Source organism: Bubalus kerabau, chromosome 4 (assembly GCF_029407905.1).
Source record: "Bubalus kerabau isolate K-KA32 ecotype Philippines breed swamp buffalo chromosome 4, PCC_UOA_SB_1v2, whole genome shotgun sequence".
NCBI classification, from domain to species: Eukaryota; Metazoa; Chordata; class Mammalia; order Artiodactyla; family Bovidae; genus Bubalus; species Bubalus kerabau.
Window position 1 is genome coordinate 72,455,209 of NC_073627.1, and position 23,283 is coordinate 72,478,491.

General features: G+C 36.8%; 1 protein-coding gene across 5 annotated transcripts in view; it reads right to left on the minus strand.

Moving 5' to 3' along the window:
* The window catches only part of GLRA3 (glycine receptor alpha 3), a 152,646-nt gene extending 131,100 nt beyond the window's left edge, over positions 1-21,546 (minus strand). For 3 of the 5 annotated variants that reach the window (XM_055577686.1, XM_055577687.1, XM_055577688.1), the window contains exons 1-2: positions 15,734-16,355; positions 9,842-9,909 (exon numbers count right to left, since the gene is read on the minus strand). In XM_055577686.1, coding sequence (XP_055433661.1) covers positions 9,842-9,909; positions 15,734-15,740 — 75 coding nt within the window. In that variant the 5' untranslated portion in view covers positions 15,741-16,355. Of the gene's footprint in view, positions 1-9,841; positions 9,910-12,926; positions 12,930-13,025; positions 13,063-15,733; positions 16,356-21,252; positions 21,261-21,452 lie in introns of those variants that run through there. The other 2 variants (XM_055577689.1, XM_055577690.1) reach the window with 2 other exon arrangements.
* Positions 21,547-23,283: the final 1,737 nt, after the last annotated feature.

A 23,283-nucleotide genomic window follows, 5' to 3' on the forward strand; every position in this document is an offset into this window, starting at 1 on the left:
GCAACTCGTTTCATACATGATATTTTACATGTTTCATGCCATTCTCCCAAATCTTCCCACCCTCTCCCTCTCTCACAGAGTCCATAAGACTGTTCTATACATCAGTGTCTCTTTTGCTGTCTCGTACACAGGGTTATTGTTACCATCTTTCTAAATTCCATATATATGCGTTAGTATACTGTATTGGTGTTTTTCTTTCTGGCTTACTTCACTCTGTATAACAGGCTCCAGTTTCATCCACCTCATTAGAACTGATTCAAATGTATTCTTCTTAATGGCTGAATAATACTCCATTGTGTATATGTACCATAGCTTTCTTATCCATTCATCTGCTGATGGACATCTAGGTTGCTTCCATGTCCTGGCTATTATAAACAGTGCTGCGATGAACATTGGGGTACACGAGTCTCTTTCCCTTCTGGTTTCCTCAGTGTGTATGCCCAGCAGTGGGATTGCTGGATCATAAGGCAGGTCTATTTCCAGTTTTTTAAGGACTCTCCACACTGTTCTCCATAGTGGCTGTACTAGTTTGCATTCCCACCAACAGTGTAAGAGGGTTCCCTTTTCTCCACACCCTCTCCAGCATTTATTACTTGTAGACTTTTGGATCGCAGCCATTCTGACTGGTGTGAAATGGTACCTCATAGTGGTTTTGATTTGCATTTCTCTGATAATGAGTGATGTTGAGCATCTTAGCAAATGAAGCAACTGACAAACAACTAATCTCGAGAATATACAAGCAACTCCTACAGCTCAACTCCAGAAAAATAAATGACCCAATCAAAAAATGGGCCAAAGAACTAAACAGACATTTCTCCAAAGAAGACATACAGATGGCTAACAAACACTCCAGTACTCTTGCCTGGAAAATCCCATGGGTGGAGAAGCCTGGTAGGCTGCAGTCCATGGGGTTGCTGAGGGTCAGACACAACTGAGCGACTTCATTTTCACTTTTCACTTTCATGCATTGGAGAAGGAAATGGCAACCCACTCCAGTGTTCTAGCCTAGAGAATCCCAGGGATGGGGGAGCCTGGTGGGCTGCCGTCTATGGGGTCTCACAGAGTCGGACATGACCGAAGGGACTTAGCAGCAGCATTCTTAGAAAATTAACATTAATCATAGACTCAGAAAGCAGTGAAAATGCCTTCAGTTCGGTTCAGTCGCTCAGTCGAGTCCAACTCTTTGCAACCCCATGAATCGCAACACGCCAGGCCTCCCAGTCCACCACCAACTGCTGGAGTTTACCCAAACTCATGTCCATTGAGTCGGTGATGCCACCCAACCATCTCATCCTCTGTCATCCCTTTCTCCTCCTGCCCTCAATCTTTCCCAGCATCAGGGTCTTTTCCAATGAGTCAGCTCTTCACATCAGGTGGCCAAAGTATTGTAGTTTCAGCTTCAACATAAGTCCTTCCAATGTACACCTAGGACTGATCTCCTTTAGGATGGACTGGTTGGATCTTCCTACAGTCCAAGGGACTCTCAAGAGTCTTCTCCAACACCACAGTTAAAAAGCATCAATTCTTTGGTGCTCAGCTTTCTTTATAGTCCAACTCTCACATCTATACATGACCACTGGGAAAACCATAGCCTTGACTAGACAGACCTTTGTTGGCAAAGCAATGTCTCTGCTTTTTAATATGCTGTCTAGGTTGGTCATAACTTTCCTTCCAAGGAGTAATCATCTTTTAATTTCATGGCTGCAATTACCATCTGCAGTGATTTGGGAGCCTAAAATAATAAAGTCAGCCACTGTTTCCTCTTCTACTTGCCATGAAGTGATTGGACCAGATGCCATGATCTTAGTTTTCTGAATGTTGAGCTTTAAGCCAACTTTTTCACTCTCCTCTTTCACATTCATCAAGAGGGTCTTTAGTTCTTCTTCACTTTCTACCATAAGGGTGGTGTCATCTGCATATCTGAGGTTATTGATATTTCTCCCCACAATCTTGATTCCAGCTTGTGCTTCTTCCAGCCCAGCGTTTCTTATGATGTACTCTGCATAGAAGTTAAATAAGCAGGGTGACAATATACAGCCGTGACGTACTCCTTTTCCTGTTTGGAACCAGTCTGTTGTTCCATATCCAGTTCTAACTGTTGCTTCCTGACCTGCATATAGGTTTCTCAAGAGGCAGGTCAGGTGGTCTGGTATTCCCATCTCTTTCAGAATTTTATACAGTTTATTGTGATCCACACAGTCAAAGGCTTTGGCATAGTCAATAAAGCAGAAATAGCTGTTTTTCTGGAACTCTCTTGCTTTTTTGATTACCCAGCGGATGTTGGCAATTTGATCTCTGGTTCCTTTGCCTTTTCTAAAACCAGCCTGAACATCTGGAAGTTCTCGGTTCATGTATTACTGAAGCCTGGCTTGGAGAATTTTGAGCATTACTTCACTAGCGTGTGAGATGAGTGCAATTGTGGGGTAGTTTGAGCATTATTTATTTGCCTTGCAGAATAAAAATTCATGTGTAAGTTTATGAAGAAAAAGGAGCTAAAACCAAATTATCATTAAGAGGAATGAAAATGAAGACAGTATAAATATTCCTCAGATGAAAGGATTGTAAAGGACCGAGGTAGTAAGTAAGTTTATGTCAATAATTTGAAAGATGTAAAGAAATGGACAAGTTTCTTGGAAAACAAGACTTTTACAAAATGTATACAATAGAAAAACTAAATAGTCCAATATTTGTTCAAAGAATGAAATCTATCATTTAAAATCTTTCAACAAATAAAATGACTGACCCAGAAAGCATTATTGGTGAATTTTACTAAATACTTCTAGAAGAAGTAACACTGGTTTTATACAAACTATTTCAGAGAGTAGAAGAAGGAACGCTTCCTAATTGTCTGAAACACAGCATAATATTTTTACCACACTGTGCTCTTGGCACTGTAGAAAAAAAGAAATTCATAGTTCAATATCTTAAACCAGATGATATAAAAGTAAATCCAGGAATATACAAAAGGACAATCAATTGTGATCAAGTGGGATTTAACCAAGGAGTACAAGATGATATACTATTTGAAAATCAATTAGGTTATTTGTATATAGTCTATAATATTAACAGAATAAAAGAGAGAAGGCAATCATTTAAAAATGAATGCTGAGGTAGTGCTGAAGAAAATTCTGTGCCTCTTCACAGTTAAAGAAAAAAACCTCAGCATCCAAGTAATGGGAAAAAACTGCCTCCATATGATAAAGATCATTTAGGAGAAACCTAAAATTAATACCATTCTTCACTGTGAAATATTGCATGCAAACTAACTGGTATCACAAAAAAGACAAAGGTGACTAATCTCCATCCATTTTTTTTAGCATCATACGTAAGTTATGAATTAGTACAGTAAGATAGGAGGAAAAATGGAGAGGATGAGTAGGAAAAGGAGAAGGAGAAAAAAAGGAAGCGATATTTAAAGCATAAAGACTGGAAGGGAAGATGTACAAATAAAAGGTGTGTTCAAGAGATATTAAATATCAAGTCTAATTTAATGCTATATAAAATAAAAACAATATGACATTTATAAGCATAGACAAATTGATCACTGGCACAGAATTGAGAACTTTGAAACAGACTCATTCAATTTAGGAACATATAAAACAGAGGTATAGTTACGGATTATTGGAAATAATTACTCAATTGTGAAGTAAATGAAAATTAATTCTTCCTGCACATCATATACACACATAGAACTGCACAAAATTCCAAGTGAATTCAAACCTAAATAGGAAAAGCAAAAGCCTTTTTGGAGAAAATATAAGAAGAGATCTTTGTGAACTTAGGTGAGAGAAGAATTTGTTAAGACAAAGAAACACAAGTCAGTAAGTAAAACAAGGTTACATTTTGTTAACAAAAATTAAAATTATTTATACATCCAAAGACATCATAAACACATTGAAAAGAGCAGAATTGGTATTTATATGTATGCAACTGACAAAGTATTCACCTTTGGAATAATGCCTGTACATGTGTGGGTGGGCTGGAGGTTACATCTGTGTGTATACAATAAAAGCAAATAAATATAAATTGGGAAACAATGCATAGAGGCATTCTGGACAAAGAACACCAAAGTGACTCCAAAACACTCCAGAAAAATGCATAATCTCACTCTTAATCAAGGAAGTATATGATAAGAAACAATTAAATCCCAAGTGGGTAAATACTAGCTGTGGGAAACATAAAACAGGAAATCTCATAAATCTGCTAGTAGGTGTTTCAGACTGGCCACTTTAGAAAGCGTGTCTAAACCAAGTGATTTTACTCCTAAGAATATCAACTTGGGCCACATTATTCTAATTCTGGGTACTAATGTTGTAGAAGAGGGCTTCCCAGGTGGCTCAGTGGTAAAGAATCTGCCTGCCAATGCAGGAGACATGGGTTCAATCCCTGGGTGCGAAAGATCCCCTGGAGAAGGAAATGGCAACACACTCCAGTATTCTTACCTGGGAAATCCCATAAACAGAGGCACCTGGCAGGCTACAGTCCATGGGGTTGCAAAGAGTTGGACATGACTGAGTACACACACTCACATACACCCCTCACACATACCCTACAGAATATCCTACGCATGTATATTGGAAGATAACGTGCAATAATTTGGAAGGCACAGTTTTTTATAGGGGCAAAACATTACAAACAATCGAAAAGTCCAACAAATGTAAAACAGATAACTACATTATGGAATATTTGCTCAGATGAAAGTGAATATAATAGTAGAAGCCTAAAAACAAGGATTATCTCAAAAAATACACATTTGAACCCCCAAAATGGAGTTATTTGTGAGTATTATAGTATGGCAATCCTATTGGCATTTTCAGTCATGCAGAATGAATTTTAATATTAAATTCAGGAACAAAGCTTTCTTTGGGAAAGTAGAGAAATGTGCTTTGGGCAAGAGTTCATAGTCAATTTCAATTTGTATTTGTAATGTTTAGTTTCTTAAGATGGTGACAGTTGCATGAGCATTATTATGTTATTATTAATAGCTATGCAAAAAGTGCATAACTTTATTTGATAAAAATACACTTAGAAAAAAAGACAGCGTAGGAGTTTTAAAGATTCCATTAAGCACACATAAATGACACCATGAATTTTTTTATGCAATATTAGCTTAGATTTCTCTGAGGAATCTAATGATCCAGTGATTTGAAGTAACACCTACATCTGCATGATTACTATTGCAACTAAAATGTGAACCTATAATTTGTGTGGAAAATGGAAAAAGCGTACAGTCCGACCATTCTGTGAGATCACAGCAGACCCTCAGACATTCTCACCCAGTCCCACTATACGTCTCTATAGACAGGCATCTGAAAAAGCATTATACCAAACACCTTACCCTTTTTGTTTTTATTTTGTAAAATTACTTTATTCTATGGGCTCTGGTGAAAAGCTACAGTTCACTGAGTAAATATTGACTTAAGGCACACAGCAGAGCAATTCTCTCTCCAACATATGTGTGGCAAGATGGAGAGCCATCTGTTTGCTGAAGATAGGAGGTTATGCCAATACATCCACTTTGAAATACTATGCTATATACACACCCAAACTGTTGCAGAGGTATATGTGAGGCATTTTTTTTTGTTTTTTAAAAAAGCTCAACTTATGCATTTTTTTTAAAAAGCTCAACTTACAAATGCTGTCATCCTGGCATATAATCCTTATGCACAACTCACCACAGGTTTACAGGAGTATGCTTACCAACATGCACTTAATGCAAAGATGTTAAGCTTCACCTCATCATAACAATAAAAACAATTACTGTAAATACAGAATAAATTATTATTTGGGGAACTGAAAAAAAAACAAAAACAATTATGAGCTCCTCTTGTCACCACCATTTTAAAAGACAGGATAAATGCACCTCTCTCACCAAGGCCATGCTGTAAAATGGAAGGGTGACTCATGAGAGTAAACAAGTTATATTTTTAATTTAATCTTTTTAAGAACTGTGGTTTCTGACCATTGTTAAATCATTACCTGCTGAAGAAGAAAGTGAATTTGGTAGAATAGAGGCTGAACAAATCCTTAGAGAATCTCATTACATATAATGACCTCTGACTCTGAAAAAGTGAAAGTTCCTCAGTCGTGTCTGACTCTGTGACCCCATGGACTATACAGTCCATGGAATTCTCCAGGCCAGAATACTGGAGTGGGTAGCCTTTCCCTTCTCCAGGGATCTTCCCAACCCAGGGATCGAACCCAGGTCTCCCATATTGCAGGTGGATTTTTTACCAGCTGAGCCACCAGGGAAGCCCATCTGACTCTAAATAAGGGAAATAAGGAACTTCAGTATTTCCACTACATATGTAGAAAAATTTCAATGATTCTATCTCAAGAATAATAAAATTGTACTCAAGTGATAATGATTGGTAATGTATTATTTAGACAAATCAACATTGGGAAAGGATGAATTTCACAGTTAAAAAGAAGTTTGAACTTATGCTATTGGGAAGAAATGTACATAAATACTAAGAAAAACAAAGTTGGTGCAAGAAGTGGATGCAAAATAAGTTAAAGATTTGAATTAACTTAATTTTCCAAAAAAAAAAAAAAAAAGGCTAAATAAGCAGAATATCAGCTAAAGAGATTTTCTCAAAAATCAAATAATTACCTCAAATGGACTAATGTTTATTCTTTTTTTTTTAATCTCACTGTATTTATTTTTTTTCCTTTTTTTTAAATTATTTATTTTACTTTACAATATTGTATTGGTTTTGTCATACATAAACATGTATCTACCACAGGTGTACACGTGTTCCCCATCCTGAACCCCCCTCCCACCTCCCTCCCCATACCATCCCTCTGGGTCATCCCAGTGCACCAGCCCCAAGTTTCCTGTATCCTGCATCAAACCTGGACTGGCAATTCATTCCTTATATGATATTATACATGTTTTAATGCCATTCTCCCAAATCATCCCCCCTCCCTCTCCCACAGAGTCCAAAAGACTGTTCTATACATCTGTGTCTCTTTTGCTGTCTCGAATACAGGGTTGTCATTACCATCTTTCTAAATTCCATATATATGCGTTAGTATACTGTATTGGTGTTTTTCTTTCTGGCTTACTTCACTCTGTATAATAGGCTCCAGTTTCATCCACCTCAATAGAATGTTTATTCTTAAATGGGGAGAGATACAATAGGTTAGAGACTAGATCAGAGGAGGGAGCTTCATCTAGTTGGTTGGTAAAAACACTGAGCATGGTTAAGGTCTTTGTTAAGCAAAGACATAAAGATTGGGAGAATTATTTAGTTTTATTTTAGATATGAATTCTCAGATGCAAAGATATCCATTAACGATTATAGGTCATTTGAAATTCCATCCTCTCAATGTAATACATTGTCTTAGTTGAATTCAGTTATTTATTGTGAGAACAAAAGAAAAGTACATTTGTATAAAAAATGTGAATGTTGAGTAAATGTATGAACGACTTTAAAAATAAGTTAGTATTATGGCAAGTAAAACAATGGAATAAAGTTTAGTTGCAAATCAGTGATGTTGGAAATGATGCAAATAATACATCAAAGTAATTAGGGGTAGCAAAATATTTTATGATTTTAAAGTAAAAGATATAACAACAAATTCTAATTTCTTTCTATGCCTGTATAGATAGACACCATATTTCAGATACTATATTTAATACCATTAATTTTTTTAAAAAATACTGAATCTGATTATGTAGATAAAAATAATGTCACATATTTAGGGGTCTTGGAGACTAAAAGGAAAGATACTAAGGTGGACTTAGTTAATTTTATAATATTTTACCTCTAAGATGTTTCATTAGTATTCACTGATGTTGCTCATAACTGAAGAGGAAGATGATAGACGCTAAGAATAATTTGAAAACTATACATTATGATAGAAGATGAAGGAATTGACAGGATTTCTACACTAGAGAAGGGAAATAAAACTGAGTGTCCCTGAGAAGCTGTATTTGTAATATTTTTCAAGCTTTGGGTATAGTATTATTCTGCAAAGAAATCTGTCTAAAATTATTAAGGGTAAGAAATTCAGCAGGAACAGTCATCCTATGCAGCTTGTGTTATAACCACTTGGTGGTAGACTGATGAATTATGTCATAAAAAGCAGAGAACTTCAGGAACATGACAGTTTTTGATTTTAATGAGGAAATGTGGCCATGTTCTCTCTTTTTTTCCAAATCCCTTACTCCATCCCACAAAAACAAGTCAGGCTAGAAAACTTTCCAACTATTGCTGTTGAAACTGTTTTGCTGAAGTGATCTTGCAAAAGAGAAAGTATAAACATATGTCCAGGCTTTCAGGATGACACAGTGTTGGATAATAGCAATTAAAATGAGAAAGTTGCCAGGGCTAGAAATATAATTTGGGAAGTCTAGCTAGAAAAAAAAATCAGTAGAGTTTCCTTTATCTATGAATATGATTTGAATTGGGTATGGACAAATACAGGATTATAAATCAGGGCCATATATTCAATAAGAATCCATAATAGGTCAACTTCTGAAACGATTATAGTGACTTCAGGGTCAAAATAGCACCAGAACCACAGTATGCTTTTACAAGCAAATAATATAATTTTCTCTGTGCTTACACATATGTATATACCTAAGTGTTAACTTATATAGTCCTATGAAGATAATTCTATGCAATTTCCCCAAAATGAATTCAGTTCTTTTCCAGTGATGCTTTTCTTGTAATTATACTGTATTGAGTTTTAATAGAACCACAGAGATGGTGTTAAATGACTAAATGTTGTATACATAAGCAAAATAGCCTTTTAAAAAGTGGTGCCTGAATGAAATCTCTTCCTGTTGAGAAAGATCTTCTATATACACATATATAAACACATGTGCACACACACAACTCCACACAACTCCCCATAAAATAATTTACATATTAGATTATTTTTCCTTAGAAAATTTGCTATCAAGTCATTCTGATACATGTAAAATAAGAATAATTCTCTTAATAATAGTTTTAGCTAATAAATCTTTAAGTTCTTCATATCATATTTTAGCTAAAAGCAACTCTGAAAATTAATCTGGATTATATTTGCAAAATGTAGGAATGAAGTATAACTCTAGGTAATTTAAGAAGCACAGTACATAGTTTCAATTTTTAAAAATGTCCCTGATAATCTTAACAGATGTTCAGTGGTTCATGAGTCCATCTCTGCATTTTTATTTTCCCTAAAATGCACAATGAAAATTATAAGACAAAGAAAAGATACAACATGATCTTTACAGAAAGTTATAAAATCCAAAGCAGAATAAGTTGGACTTCGAATGATAATCTGTTGGGCTTTAATAACTTGATTAAGTTCTCAATCAAGCAGTAATGAAGCCTCAGTTCAGTGAGTTTAGTTAAATTAAAGCACACACCACAATTTGCAAAATATTTATGATATTTAAGCAGATACCATATTCATTTGGAAAAGTAATCAAAATACTTAAAATAACATTATAAGCACACTTAAGTATATAGAATAATTAAACATGACATTATTTACCCCTATGCTTATTTCTGCTTATTAAAGAGCATTGCAAATGAATAATTCATATGGTAAAATCTTAGGTTTTTTTTTTTATTTTAGTTTTAATGTGAGATCTAATAGTTACTTAAATGGGAGAGATCAATTGTGTTTTCACTTACATTTATTCTCTAATATATCATCTCTAAATGAAACATTATTACCTGACTTGATTGTAATTTAATTATACATTCAATTTTATCCTTTAAAATTTCATTATATGAATTTTAGCTTTAAATTACATAACATTAGCTGAAAAAAATTGACATGAACATTATTATAAATTACTCCAGTGTGCAATTCATTATAAAGTCACAGGCCTACCTACCATGGTTGTCTCAGCAATAGAACCAAAGCTGTTTATGAATATGTTGCATGTGACGTTAACTGCAGGGCCTGAAAGAGAGATTAAAACAGAAGGGCGATTGGATGCTTATCTAAAATATTTTCAAATAATTCCATGCATCTGATATGTCATTTTAAAAAAAGAATTCAAAGCATTTCATTATCTGGCTACAAACTCTGTTATTAGGCTTGATATTATATAAGCCTTGTTATTAGGCTTGATAGCAATATAAATAAAAAAACACTGAAATACTGTGTGATAGGAGTTAAAATAATTCAGTTCATCTTATCTAAGCTAGTCAGATAAAATCACAAAAACTGATACCTAACCCTAATTTCTTTTGTTAGTTCATTTTCAGTTCAGTTAGGCTCAGTCGCTCAGTCGTGTCCGACTCTTTGCGACCCCATGAATCGTAGCACCCCAGGCCTCCCTGTCCATCACCAGCTCCTGGAGTTCACTCAGACTCACGTCCATCGAGTCAATGATGCCATCCAGCCATCTCATCCTCTGTCATCCCCTTCTCCTCCTGCCCTCAATCCCTCCCAGCATCAGAGTCTTTTCCAATGAGTCAACTCTTCGCATGAGGTGGCCAAAGTACTGGAGTTTCAGCTTTAGCATCATTCCTTCCAAAGAAATCCCAGGGCTGATCTCCTTCAGAATGGACTGGTTGGATCTCCTTGCAGTCCAAGGGACTCTCAAGAGTCTTCTCCAACACCACAGTTCAAAAGCATCAGTTCTTTGGTGCTCAGCTTTCTTCACAGTCCAACTCTCACATCCATACATGACCACTGGAAAAACCATAGCCTTGACTAGACGGACCTTTGTTGGCAAAGTAATGTCTCTGCTTTTCAATATGTTATCTAGGTTGGTCATAACTTTCCTTCCAAGGAGTAAGCGTCTTTTAATTTTGTGGCTGCAGTCACCATACTAAACATAATTGAGTCTCTCAATCAGTTGTGAGAGCTGGACTGTATAGAAGGCAGAGAGCCAAAGAACTGATGCCTTCAAACTGTGATGCTGGAGAAGACTCCTGAGAGTCTCTTGGACAGCAAAGAGATCAAACCAATCTTAAGGGAAATCCACCCTGAATGCTAGTTGGAAGGACTGATGCTGAAGTTGAAACTCCAGTTGTTTGTTCATTTGATATGAACAGCTGACTCATTGGAAAAGTCCCTGATGCTGGGAAAGATTGAGGGCAGAAGGAGAAGAGGGTGTCAGAGGATGAGATGGCTGGATGGCATCCCTGATGCAATGGACACGAACTTGGGGAAACTTTGTGAGATGCTGAGGGACAAAGAGGCATGGCATGCTGCAGTTCATGGAGTCACAAAGAATCAGACATGACTGGAAAATTGAACAACAATGTGGGACCTAGTTCCCTGACTAGGTATCAAACCTGGGCCCCCTGTGGTGGGAACATGGAATCTTAGCCACTGGACCACCAGGGAAGTCCCCAGTTTTACATTATTATGACAAAGTAAATAGTATGCCAACTAACCATATAATACACTATGATCACTGTTTCTTTTCTGCAAAACATGTTCCTGAGGTGGATAATTGTTTTATGTATTTCATATAGTTTCTTCCATATGTATCATCAGATTATCCACAAGTTCTGAAATATCTAAAGTGTATTTCCATATCAGGTGCATCACATATTCTATTAACTCTCTCTTCCCTCAGGCTTACTCCATTCTAGATTTATTGTCCTGGAGCATAACAGTCACTCATGCTGTCCCATCATCCTCCTATAGGAGATAATGGAAACTGAGAGACTCTACTTTGGGGGGCTCCAAAATCACTGAAGATGGTGACTTCAGTCAGGAAATTAAAAAACGATTGCTCCTTGGAAGAAAAGCTATGACCAACCTAGACAACATATTAAAAAGCAGACAAAGGTCTTCTTTTATTTTGCTGACAAAGGTCCATCTAGTCACAGCTATGGTTTTTCCAGTAGTCATGTATAGATGTGAGAGTTGGACTATAAAGAAAGCTGAGCACCAAGAATTGATGCTTTTGAACTGCGGTGTTGGAGAAGACTCTTGAGAGTCCCTTGGACTGCAAGATCAAACGAGTCCATCCTAAAGGAAATCAGTCCTGAATAGTCTTTGGCAGGACTCATGTTGAAGCTGAAACTCCAATATTTTGGCCACCTGATGCAAAGAACTGACTGGGAAAGATACTAGGAAACGTTGAGGGCAGGAGGAGAAGGGGATGACAGAGGATGAGATGGTTGAAGGCATCACTGACTCAATGGACATGAGTTTGAGCAAGCTCCAGGAGTTGGTGATGGACAGGGAAGCCTAATGTGCTGCAGTCCATGGGGTCACAAAGAGTCAGACATGACTGAGCGACTGAACTGACTAAAGAGAAGATAAAGCAGAGATATTTTTTCTATGGTTAATTTATCCCATCATAAGAGAAATATGAAGTCACAATTAACAGTTAGAAGATACATATATATACAGTTATATATGTATATATGTATTTTACTTAATGTAAGTGGTGGTGAACTCTAAAATATATACACAGTTACAGTTACAGTTTAGTGGCTCAGTCTGAGCTCTTTGCGACCCCATGGACTGCAGCAAGCCAGGCCTCCCTGTTCACCACCAACTCTCAGAGCTTGCTCAAACTCATATCCATTGAGTCGGTGATGCCATCCAGACATCTCATCCTCTGTCTTCCCCTTCTCCTTACACCTTCAATCTTTCCCAGCATCAGGGTCTTTTCAAATGAGTCAGTTCTTCGCCATCAGGTGGCCAAAATATTGGAGTTTCAGCTTCAACTTCAGTCCTTCCAATGAACACCCAGGACTGATCTCCTTTGGGATGGACTGGTTGGATCTCCTTGCAGTCCAAGGGACTCTCAAGAGTCTTCTCCAACACAGTTCAAAAGCATCAATTCTTCGGCACTCAGCTTTCTTTATAGTCCAACTCTCACATCCATACATGACCGCTGGAAAAACCATAGCCTTGACTAGACGGACCTTTTTGGCAAAGTAATGTCTCTGCTTTATGCACAGGCTGACTGAAATCTTGAAAAGCTAAAAACCAATCTTTGATACTTTCTAAGTGTTAGTTGTTCAGTCATGTCTGACTCTGCAACCCCATGGATTGTAGCCTTCCAGGCTCCTCTGCCTATGGGATTCTCCAAGCAAGAATACTGGAGTGGGTTGCCATTTCCTTCTCCAGGGGATCTTTCTGACCCAGGGATCAAACCTCCATTTGCTGCATTGAAGGCAGATTCTTAACCCTCTGAGCCACCAAGGAAGCTAAGCTATTCTCTTTTTCTCTTGAGAACTCTAAAACTCTGATATTGTTCTTTGCTGGTGACAGCAATGTGAATCTAGGGGATACCCTTTTGCTTAAGATAAATTCTGTTGTGCTTTATTGACTCAAATCCATTGGAAGAGGGAAAACGCAAATGTTTTAGTATTGGGTTAATACACCTTCCAATAAAATGCAGCTTCAGGTACATCCATGTTGGGGAAACATGGCCCCAAATGTAACTGCTGCTACAGAACTGTCAGCTCAATCTAACTGCAATCTCTTTGGCTGAAACTGGAATAAATAAAACAGTGGGAAGATGATTTTCTTATTTTAACTTAGCAAGGAACAGGGGTTTTATTTATTTATTTGGTCTCATCCTCTAAATTAATTATTATGCATAGAATTGTAGGTAAAATTGGTGAAAACTGGATTAAAGTTGAAAATTCAGTGAAGGCTTCAGTAACCTGAAGTTAATAAAGTTGGTTCTGATGCATTCCTTGGGACCAGGTGCTGTTCGGTACCACCTAATGAATCCAGAAAAACTCTGAAAGGAACAGTATTAAGCACTGCGCTGGGAGATGGGCTCCTGGGGTGCATTTGTTTTTCTCTCTAAAATAGCACGTTTCCACAGAAGAGCCATGGTCACTTGTAGGAGAAGTGGCTACTGAGGACTGGCCTAACAGTTGGGAGCATGATGCCTCACATCGAATGAACAAGACTCCAGGTCTTGCTTCTCCAACATGCCTCCCACCAGATGCAATAAAATCTTCCTAACAACAGAAAGGCAACCTGGCTTCAAGATCTCAGTTTGATGTGTATTAAAGTAAATCCCAGTGCTTTCATGTCTAAGCTTTATTGTCCAATCCATCAGTTATCAGATGTGTTCCTCGCCTGGTTATTAGTACATACAAAAGAGCAGACCTGGTTTCTATTTTACTGCTTATTTGTTATGTGTTTTCTTCTTCAGCAGAAAGAAAGGTGAAGGGATTCAGGCACCAAATCTTAATTTCAAAAATAGAGCACTCACTTGAAAGATATACATATATATATCCACACGATATGTATATATGCATATACCTGAAATACATACCCATAATAGAATTTTTTAATTTTAAAAATATATTAAGATATGAAGCAATGTGAAAAAAAAAGTCTATTGTTTCTAAAGATAGTCTCGGGCTAGATCATAGAATTTCTGCCAAGTAAAATCACAGTATTTTGTAATTTACTTCATGAACATGAAGGAGTCATTACAAGATTCTTTATCATTAGAGTGAAGTAAACCAATACAACATGGTGAATGGTTGAATGGATAGTAAAAGCTTAGAGACAGAAAAAAACAGGGATTTACTGTAACTGTTCAGATGGGAAATAGAATGGCGCTGACCAAGGACAGTGACAGTGGAGACAGGTTACCAGGAACAAGATAGATACACCACCATAATATTTATAAAGCAGAATATTCTACATGTTAAGCTTATGGTCCATGTCAGATCAGGGCAGGTCATGGAGAAGTCTTTTTACCTTCACTATAAATATATATTGGAAGGACTGATGCTGAAGCTGAAACTCCAATACTTTGGCCACCTGATGCTATGAACTGACTCATTGGAAAAGACCCTGATGCTGGGAAGGATATAAGGCTGGAGGAGAAGGGGACAACAGAGGATGAGATGGTTTGATGGCATCACCAACTCGATGGATATGAGTTTGAGCAAGCTCTGGGAGTTGGTGAAGGATAGGGAAGGCTGGTGTGCCCCAGTCCATGGGGTCACAAAAGAGTTGGACACAACTGAGCAACTGAACTGAACTGAACTAATTATACATACAGCATTAGAAAGTTGTATAGAAAATGATGCTCAGAGAAGACTGTAGAACTTCTATTGCCATTATAGAGAGCACCTGTTTAGCAGTTGTTGGTCAATTTGTTACTTCTGTGCCAAAGCAAAAGCTATTACATCCATCTGATACACCTGCATGTTTAGCAACAGAACAAATAACTGCTATAGGATTTATATGGCAAGTTGTACTTTAAAACTGTTCACTGCATTAGCCATCACTGGCCTGAAAAGCAAATGACAGTAGCTGCAGATGTTTTCAGCAGCATGTTTTCTTTTAGATGTTTCTTAAATAGAATGTGGCTTTTAAGCTCAGAGGTAGACCAAGGCAAAATGGCAAAGTACAATACAAACCCTTGCCAGTTACATTATTGTGATTCATGTTGGGGAAAAACTGTTCACCAGGCAGATACAGAGCAAACAAATAGACAAAAAAAAAAAAAAATTCAAGTGTTCATGAATATGACTCTAAAAATTTTTAATATAATGTTTCATTAAAGCCTCACCCTTATTAAAGATATAAGAATGCAATCGAAAGATTAAATTTAAAAAAAATCTGTTTAGATTTTGTTTTTATGTTTAGATTTGTTTTTATATATATATGTATATATAGTAGTCATGTCATGAGGAAAGATATTTTATTTTGATTGACAAAAGCATATTTGATGACTTTAAATCCATATTTTCAATTATGTTTCAGATACTAGAAAAAAGGTTTGAAAAGGGTGGCCTAAATATAGGATCCAGTTTATTCTTCCCCTTACCTTTCATTCCTGAAAAACGTAGCTGAAAGCCATTCACTTGGGCAGTGCACAACAGGCTTCAGGCTGGGATGGCTGCAGGGAGTGTGGTCAACTAGAGCAGGGTGAGAAGGATTTCACAGCATCGGGTGTTGAAGCCTGAGTGAGGCAGCCAGGTGCGGGATATTAGAACCAGAGACAGGTAAGAGCATGTCCACATGGGGGCATCTTGGCAAGGGGAGTGACCATCTGAACAGGACTCTCGGGCAGAAGAGGGAGCGGCAACAAAGGAGATTCATTATGTATTGATCAAACATGTAATTATATTAAAGATAATGAGAGCCAAGGCTTCCCAGGTGGTCTGGTGGCTAACACTCCACACTCCCAATGTAGGGGGCCCAGGTTTAATCCCTGGTCAGGGAACTAGGTCTCACATACTGCAATTAAGAGTCCACACGCCACAACCAAGATCCAGTGCATTAAAATAAAGAAAGAAAATAGTGGGAGCCTTACTGTCAAATGAAGGAGTTAAAACATGGAAATTCAGAAACTAGAATAAATGTATGGTAGTATAGCTATCAGGGAGAATGCATGGTTTTCAATAGATAGAGATATAAATACATAGATGTAAATTAATATGTGTGTATGAATATTTACATGTATATGTGTGTATATAGGGACACATTCTATCAGGAATCCACTTATCCAGTTAATCAAAACAAACATCAGTCATGGTAAAAATTTACAAGGTCCACAATCTAATAAGGTGCAATTAGAACACAGCATCATTTCTGTGATATTCCTATCAAGATGCATTATCTAAACTGAATCATGAGGAAACATTGGGCTATTGCAAATTGAGAAACATTCTGTTAAATAAAGGAATAATATTTTTTAAATGCCAAGATTATGATAGAGGAAGGAGGGACTGCTCTGCCTAAAGGAGACAATGAGAAATGACCCATGAAATGTAAGATTCTAAACTGGATTTTTTTGCTATGAAGCCATTATTTAGATAATTGATAAAATCTGAATGGGGGCTCTAAATTAGATGGTAGCAATATATCCCCTAGAGAAGGAAATGGCAACCCACTCCAGTATCCTTACCTGAGAAATCCCATGGACAGAGAAGCTTGGTGGGCTACAGTCCAAGGGGTCTCAAAGAGTCAGACATGACTGAGCACAATATATCCATGTTAATTTGCTTGTTTCAGTGATCAGTCTGTGGCTATCTAAGAGAATATTCTTATCTGTATGATACACCCAACCATTGGGGCACCAGGTCATCAACTTACTTTCAAACGGTTTGGGGAAAAAATAGTCTGTGCTATCTATACTTGAAAATCTTCTGTTAGTCTGAGATTGTTTTAAAATAAAAAAGGGAAATAATCACTACAGAGAGAATATATTAAAGAATAATCAAACAAAATCTAAAAACATATGGTGCAGAATTTAAATCTGTGAATCTTTCAGGTGTTTGTCTACAACTTTATAAAGATTTATTATTAGGGATTTTTCTTGTTAAAATGACCTTGCATGATATAAAAATGCAAATAGAAAATACAGCTTTTTCAAAAGAAAAACTATGAATTTTATTCAAGAAAAGTAGTGCCTGGGTGGATAGGAATAATTAAAATGGATAAAGAGATTCTAACACTTTCCCTGAAAAAAAAAATGGGCAGAAATGAGTATTGGTACATATACCATTCTGGGGATAGAATGTGTTATAGTAGAATAGACTATATGAAAATTGGATTTATGAAATGGGATAAAAGGATTAATACAGAGGAATATCACAGATGAAAAGACAGAAAACACAAAGACATAGTGAAGGCAAACAATGTTATTCCTAGATAAAGGGAACGGCCACCAGAAACAATAAAAAAACAGCACAAATGCAGTAAATGTACAGGAGGAATACACAAACAGGTGGCTGCTGGCCGTCCTTTCTGCCTGGATCCAAATTAGATTTAAGGTTATAAAGACCAACTGAGGGCCTAAACAACAGAGTCAAAGAAAAGAAATAAAATCTAGAAAAAGCTAGCAAAATAGTCTGGTGAAATAATATTTTATTGCCTATGGACGTCCTTTTATTTGCTATTTGATTGCTTTTTAATCTGTTAAACTGGCTTCTAGTTTTAAATGACTCCTGGAAGCTTCTATTTCAAGATGGAAGATTGAGCATGGTTGTCCTCCTTTCTGAGGAATAAAAATGATATTAGTGAATAAAAATGAGACTAGGAGAGGATGACAGGAAAGTCAGCATTGGTTTAATGATATAAAGTATAGAAGGCAGAAGAAAACAGTTGATATATGAAACAGAGAAAAGCCTAAATAAGTGATGATTAGAACAACATGGAGAAGGAAGCTAACGTGCTAAGAGGCACAAAATTCAAAGTCACCATCAACAGGAAAGGAGGTGGGGCATTAGACAGAGTAGCAGAGGCCATGGACAGAGTACCTGTCCCCAGAAGCTCCCTGCCCCCATCCATTGTCTCCTAGAGCAGGGCTGGCCTGGGGTTTCCATGGGTTTGAAGGATGCACATATTTTTTTTCTTCTTTTTGCAGATGTTGGAAATAATATGAGTCTGTAAGCAATGCTAAAATTTTTAAGTGTTTTCTTTTTCCAGCTTTATTGAGATAAAACTGGCATACAACATTGTATAAGCTTAAAATGTATTAATATAATGTGTGGACTTGGTACACTTATATACTGCAATAAGATTATGACTTTAGCATTAGCTAAAGTATTCTTGCTAAAGTAGCTAGCTAAAGTAGCATTAGCAGTATTCTTGCCTGGAGAATCCCTGGGACAGAGGAGCCTAGTGGGCTGCCATCTATGGGGTCGCACAGAGTTGGAAACGACTGAAGCGACTTAGTAGCAGCAGCAATACCTCCATCATGTCACATACTTACTATTTCATTTTGTGGTAAGAACATTTAAGATCTACTCTATTAGCAAATAGTATAGATGAACTTGGGCTTCCCTTGTGGCTCAGTTGGTAAAGAATCTGCCTGAAGTGTGGGAGATCTGGGTTCGATTTCTGGGTTGGAACAATCCCCTGGAGAAGGGAAAGGCTACCCACTTCAGTATTCTGGCCTGGAGAATTCCATGGACTGTATAGTTCATGGGGTCTCAAAGAGTCAGACATGACTAAGTGACTTTCACTTCACTTAACATCATAGATGAACTTATTTGCAAAACAGAAAACATACGGACACCATGGGGGATTGTGGAGGTGAGATAAACTGGGAGATTGGGACTGACATATATACACTACTGATACTATGCATAAAATAGATAATTAATGAGAACCTAATGTATAGTACAGGGAACTCTACTCAGTGCTCTGTGGTATACTACAAGGGAAGGAAATCCAAGGAAGAGGGGATATTCTTATACAGACAGCTGATTTACTTTGCTGTACAGTAGAAACTAGCACACCCTTGTAAAGCAACTATACTTCAAAAAAATTTTAATAAATTAAAATGTACTTCAGGAAAAAAAAATTTTAAGTATATAATACAGTACTGTTAAATATAACCTCAAGGTTATGCATTAGATTCCCAGAATTTATTCAACTTCTCTTTACCAAAAAAAAAAAAAAAATGATTAGGAAAAAGAGAGTTCCTGACAGTACCTCAAAACTAAAGTCATCTCTATTCTGGCATTTGGAGAACCCCAGACCAAAGCCTAGCAACTCAGCCCTCACCTGAAACAAAGCTATGCCCAGGGAAGAACCATCTCTGTCACATGTACTTTCCCCGAGAGGGAAATAGCACAAAACCACCTCCTTCCACACACACAGAGCAGATAGAACATGTATCAGCACCCAGGCAAACGGACTTTGTCCCTCCTAAACTACAGAGCATTTCTATTACATGCAAGAAAACTAACAACTGAAAGAGTAAACAAGATGAATAAATATTGCTCCTGCAGGAAGAAAAATCACTGGCCAAAAAAAAAGTAAAACAGAAGAGGTGGAATGCAAGAATGGAGGCATCCAATTAGCAGTCTAGTTAGTGCAAAGAAAGGTCATAACACCTTCTTTGTAAGAGGCCATCAGAGATTAAACAGAGGCACACTGCAAATTACCAATTTTCCTTTTGGAGTGTTTGCCTCTAAGAAGTAGAATTGTGCCGAAGGACTGTTGAGGCTATTCATCACTAATATTTTTGGACAATTTAGCTTTTACCAAGTTCAGGTACATGATATTTACTGCTGTCATAAAACAACAAACAGATAAACATATAAAGTAGCACCTGCCTAGCAACCTGGAGCACCACCTTCCTGTAGTTTGTGTGGCTTCTGCCTGATAAACTGTGCCTCTTCCATTCCTGCTTTTCCCTAAATAGGAAGTTCTAAAGGAAACATTTCAAATTCCAGGAAAGAAGTACTAGCATCTACCTATTATTTTTGTTTTTCAAAATGGAAATAACTGCTTATATACACATCATTTCTTCTGCCTAAGACCAAATTTTTGAAATAATGATTTGTACAAAACTCTGATTTCTTTTGAATGATAACTAATTTAGTGAGATATGGAGCTTTATTTGCCAATTCTTTTTTAGCAGACTCCCAGATTATTTCTAAACCCAATTATAGTTATTAAATGCATTCTTTATAATAGTTCAAAATCATTATGTTTAATAAGTCTAAGACATAACACATTTCATACTCCAATTATGGTAAAGGCACAGAGTCTTTCTTGGAGAAACCTGATTCTCAGAAAGGTTTAAGATAAATTATGACTATCCTGGAGGGAAAGAGAATAGTTGATTAACCCATGGAAGGAAGAAAAAGAATAATCTTAGTAAGTTAGACTTCTAAGTGTTTTAATGTCTTTAAATATTTATTTTTATAAATAGCTAACATTCATATTTAATTATTTACTAAGATAATTTTCAATGAAAGAGACCATTCTATCTGTGCTCAGGACCAATTTAAAGTAATTTAAGAGAATTATTTATTTCTACTTTTGTGTAATGCATTTTAATAACATTTAAAATATTTAATCTCAAGTAAATCAAATTTTTTAAAATGTACTATATTTTAGAGAAATTACACACAATCATACAAATAAGTATCACAATTTTGTTTATGTCAGAGAGTGTTTTGCCTATGTTCTCCCAAGAGTTTTTATTGATTGTTAATTAGATTGAATATTCTTATTTAATTTTTGCAAATTGTCTGAGAAAGATTTTTTTGTTTTCCTCTTACAAAATTTATAAATTACTGAGAGGTCAAACACACAAGTTTTTCCCAAGAATTTTATATTTTAAAAACATTTCCTATTGCTTAACCATCTATCTAGGCATTTTCTAAGAGTTTTCTTTGTCACCTTTCTCCTTTAAAAAAAAATTATTTTGTATGGGGGTACAGTTATCAACAACCTCGTGACAGTTTCACGTGAACAGCGAAGGGACTTAGCCATACCTATATTCAATACATGTGTTCATTCCCCCACAAACTCTCTAAGGGGTTTTTTAACTAATGTCACTGTGACCATCACTTCATAATATATAAAAAATCAAATCATGACGCTGTACACTTAAAACCAATGTAATGTTGTACGATCCAAAGAAGACAAATTATGATAGCTATTAACACGACAATATATTTCTTCTTTGACCGACATGGTGCTTGGAGGATTATTGGAAATAAGTATTAGAATTTGGGGGGGAATCAGTTTGGAAATTTATCCTGCTTAATCATTTATATTGTAGTAAGCAGAACAATTACCTTTAAAATTGGGTCTGATTCTTGCATCGTACCCCGACGTCCTCCCCATTAATTTATCTAGAAAGTCAGAAGGCGACATCGGGGCACTTCGAGACCTTGCGCTGTCTGTTTCCTTTGTTGCAACCAAACTGCAAATGAGAAAAAAAAAATAGATTTTTACCAAAAAGTCTTCCTAACAGTTGTTACCTTAAAATGTAAAATTAAAATGCTAAGCAAAAAGTACCTTTGAAATCAAACCCCAAAAAAGGTCCATATACTGCAGAGTGAATATTATCATGACAGGTATTTATAGATTTACAGTCAGAATTCACAAGTTTTCACATGTACTTAGCAGTGACAATATTTGTGTTAAGTCTGGAAACAAAGCTACTCCAAATTATTAGGCTTTCAAAATTTGTATTTACCCAAACTTTATTTCTGATTGCAATGTTTAGCTAAATTACCCTGTGTGATTCAAGCATAAGAAAATGTGAATGTTCAGCTGTGAAATACAGCTCCTATAGCTTTTATAGAGGAAAAACACACCACCTTTTAGGTTTTAAGAATTTTTCTTAACAGCAACAAATCTTCTGCCCTGAATATTAAACAATAATGTTCTTTTCATCAACCAGAATGAATGCTTCCTATATTAGTAACATATTCAGTTAAATTTATTCTGCTTTCACTTTGTGTCTCTCTTCTACAGCACAGTTTGTTCAGATCTAAAATGTGTGCATGGAGATTGAGAAATTACCATAAATGTGGTCTGTGTACTTGGCTATTATCCAATGAGAAGCTGTGTCCGGGAAAGGTGGAGGGTTATTGCATTTTTTTCATTCAAACATGTTCCTTAGAAGCCCACAAGTGACTGCACCCCCATCCAGCTCCTCATTTTACCTAGGCTAGTCCCTAGAAGGTCTGGGCCTGCTTGCTAGTGTCAAATGAATCTTTTTATCTACAGAGCTTTGCTCAAGAAAGTGAAGCAGACTTTCTGAGGACACATGTGTTTGATATATATATATACATATATACACACATATATGTTTGACCTGATGTTACTTCCTAGATATTGTCAGTCATCGCATCCTCCCAGCTCTGTCACTCAGAGCATTATCAAACTCTGAACCTTTGTGGTCACTCTCAGAAGTATCAAGTTATTAAATTCCTCCTGCCAGAATTTCCAACAAGTAGTGAAAATGGGCTTAGAGCCATAACCATTAAATTACCTACTACACTCATATGAAAAGTGAAAGTGAAAATGAAGTTGCTCAGTCGTGTCCGACTCTTTGCGACCCCATGACCTGTAGTCTACCAGGCTCCCCCGTCCCTGGGATTCTCCAGGCAAGAACACCAGAGTGGGTTGCCATTTCCTTCTCCAAGGCATGAAAGTGAAAAGTGAAAGTGAAGTCGCTCAGTCGTGTCCGACCCTTAGCAACCCCATGGACTGCAGCCTACCAGGCTCCTCCCTCCATGGGAGTTTCCAGGCAAGAGTACTGAAGTGGGGAGTACTGGAGTGGGTTGCCATTTCCTTCTCCAGGGGATCTTCCTACCCCAGGGATCGAACCTGGGTCTCCCTCATTGTTTATATTCAGTAATTAATAAGCACAGCTGTAAAATCTAATATCAGTGATAGTGTGAGGATAATATTTATGAAAGTATAGTATCACAGCTAACAGCACCTATTAACTCTTGTCCTGTTCTAGAGGATGTATCTAGTTCTGGACAGTCTACATCACTTATCTTCCCAATAACTCTCATTCTGTCTCTCTTGCTTTCTCTATGCTGCTACTGCTGCAAAGTCGGTTCAGTCGTGTCCGACTCTGAGTGACCCCATAGATGGCAGCCCACCAGG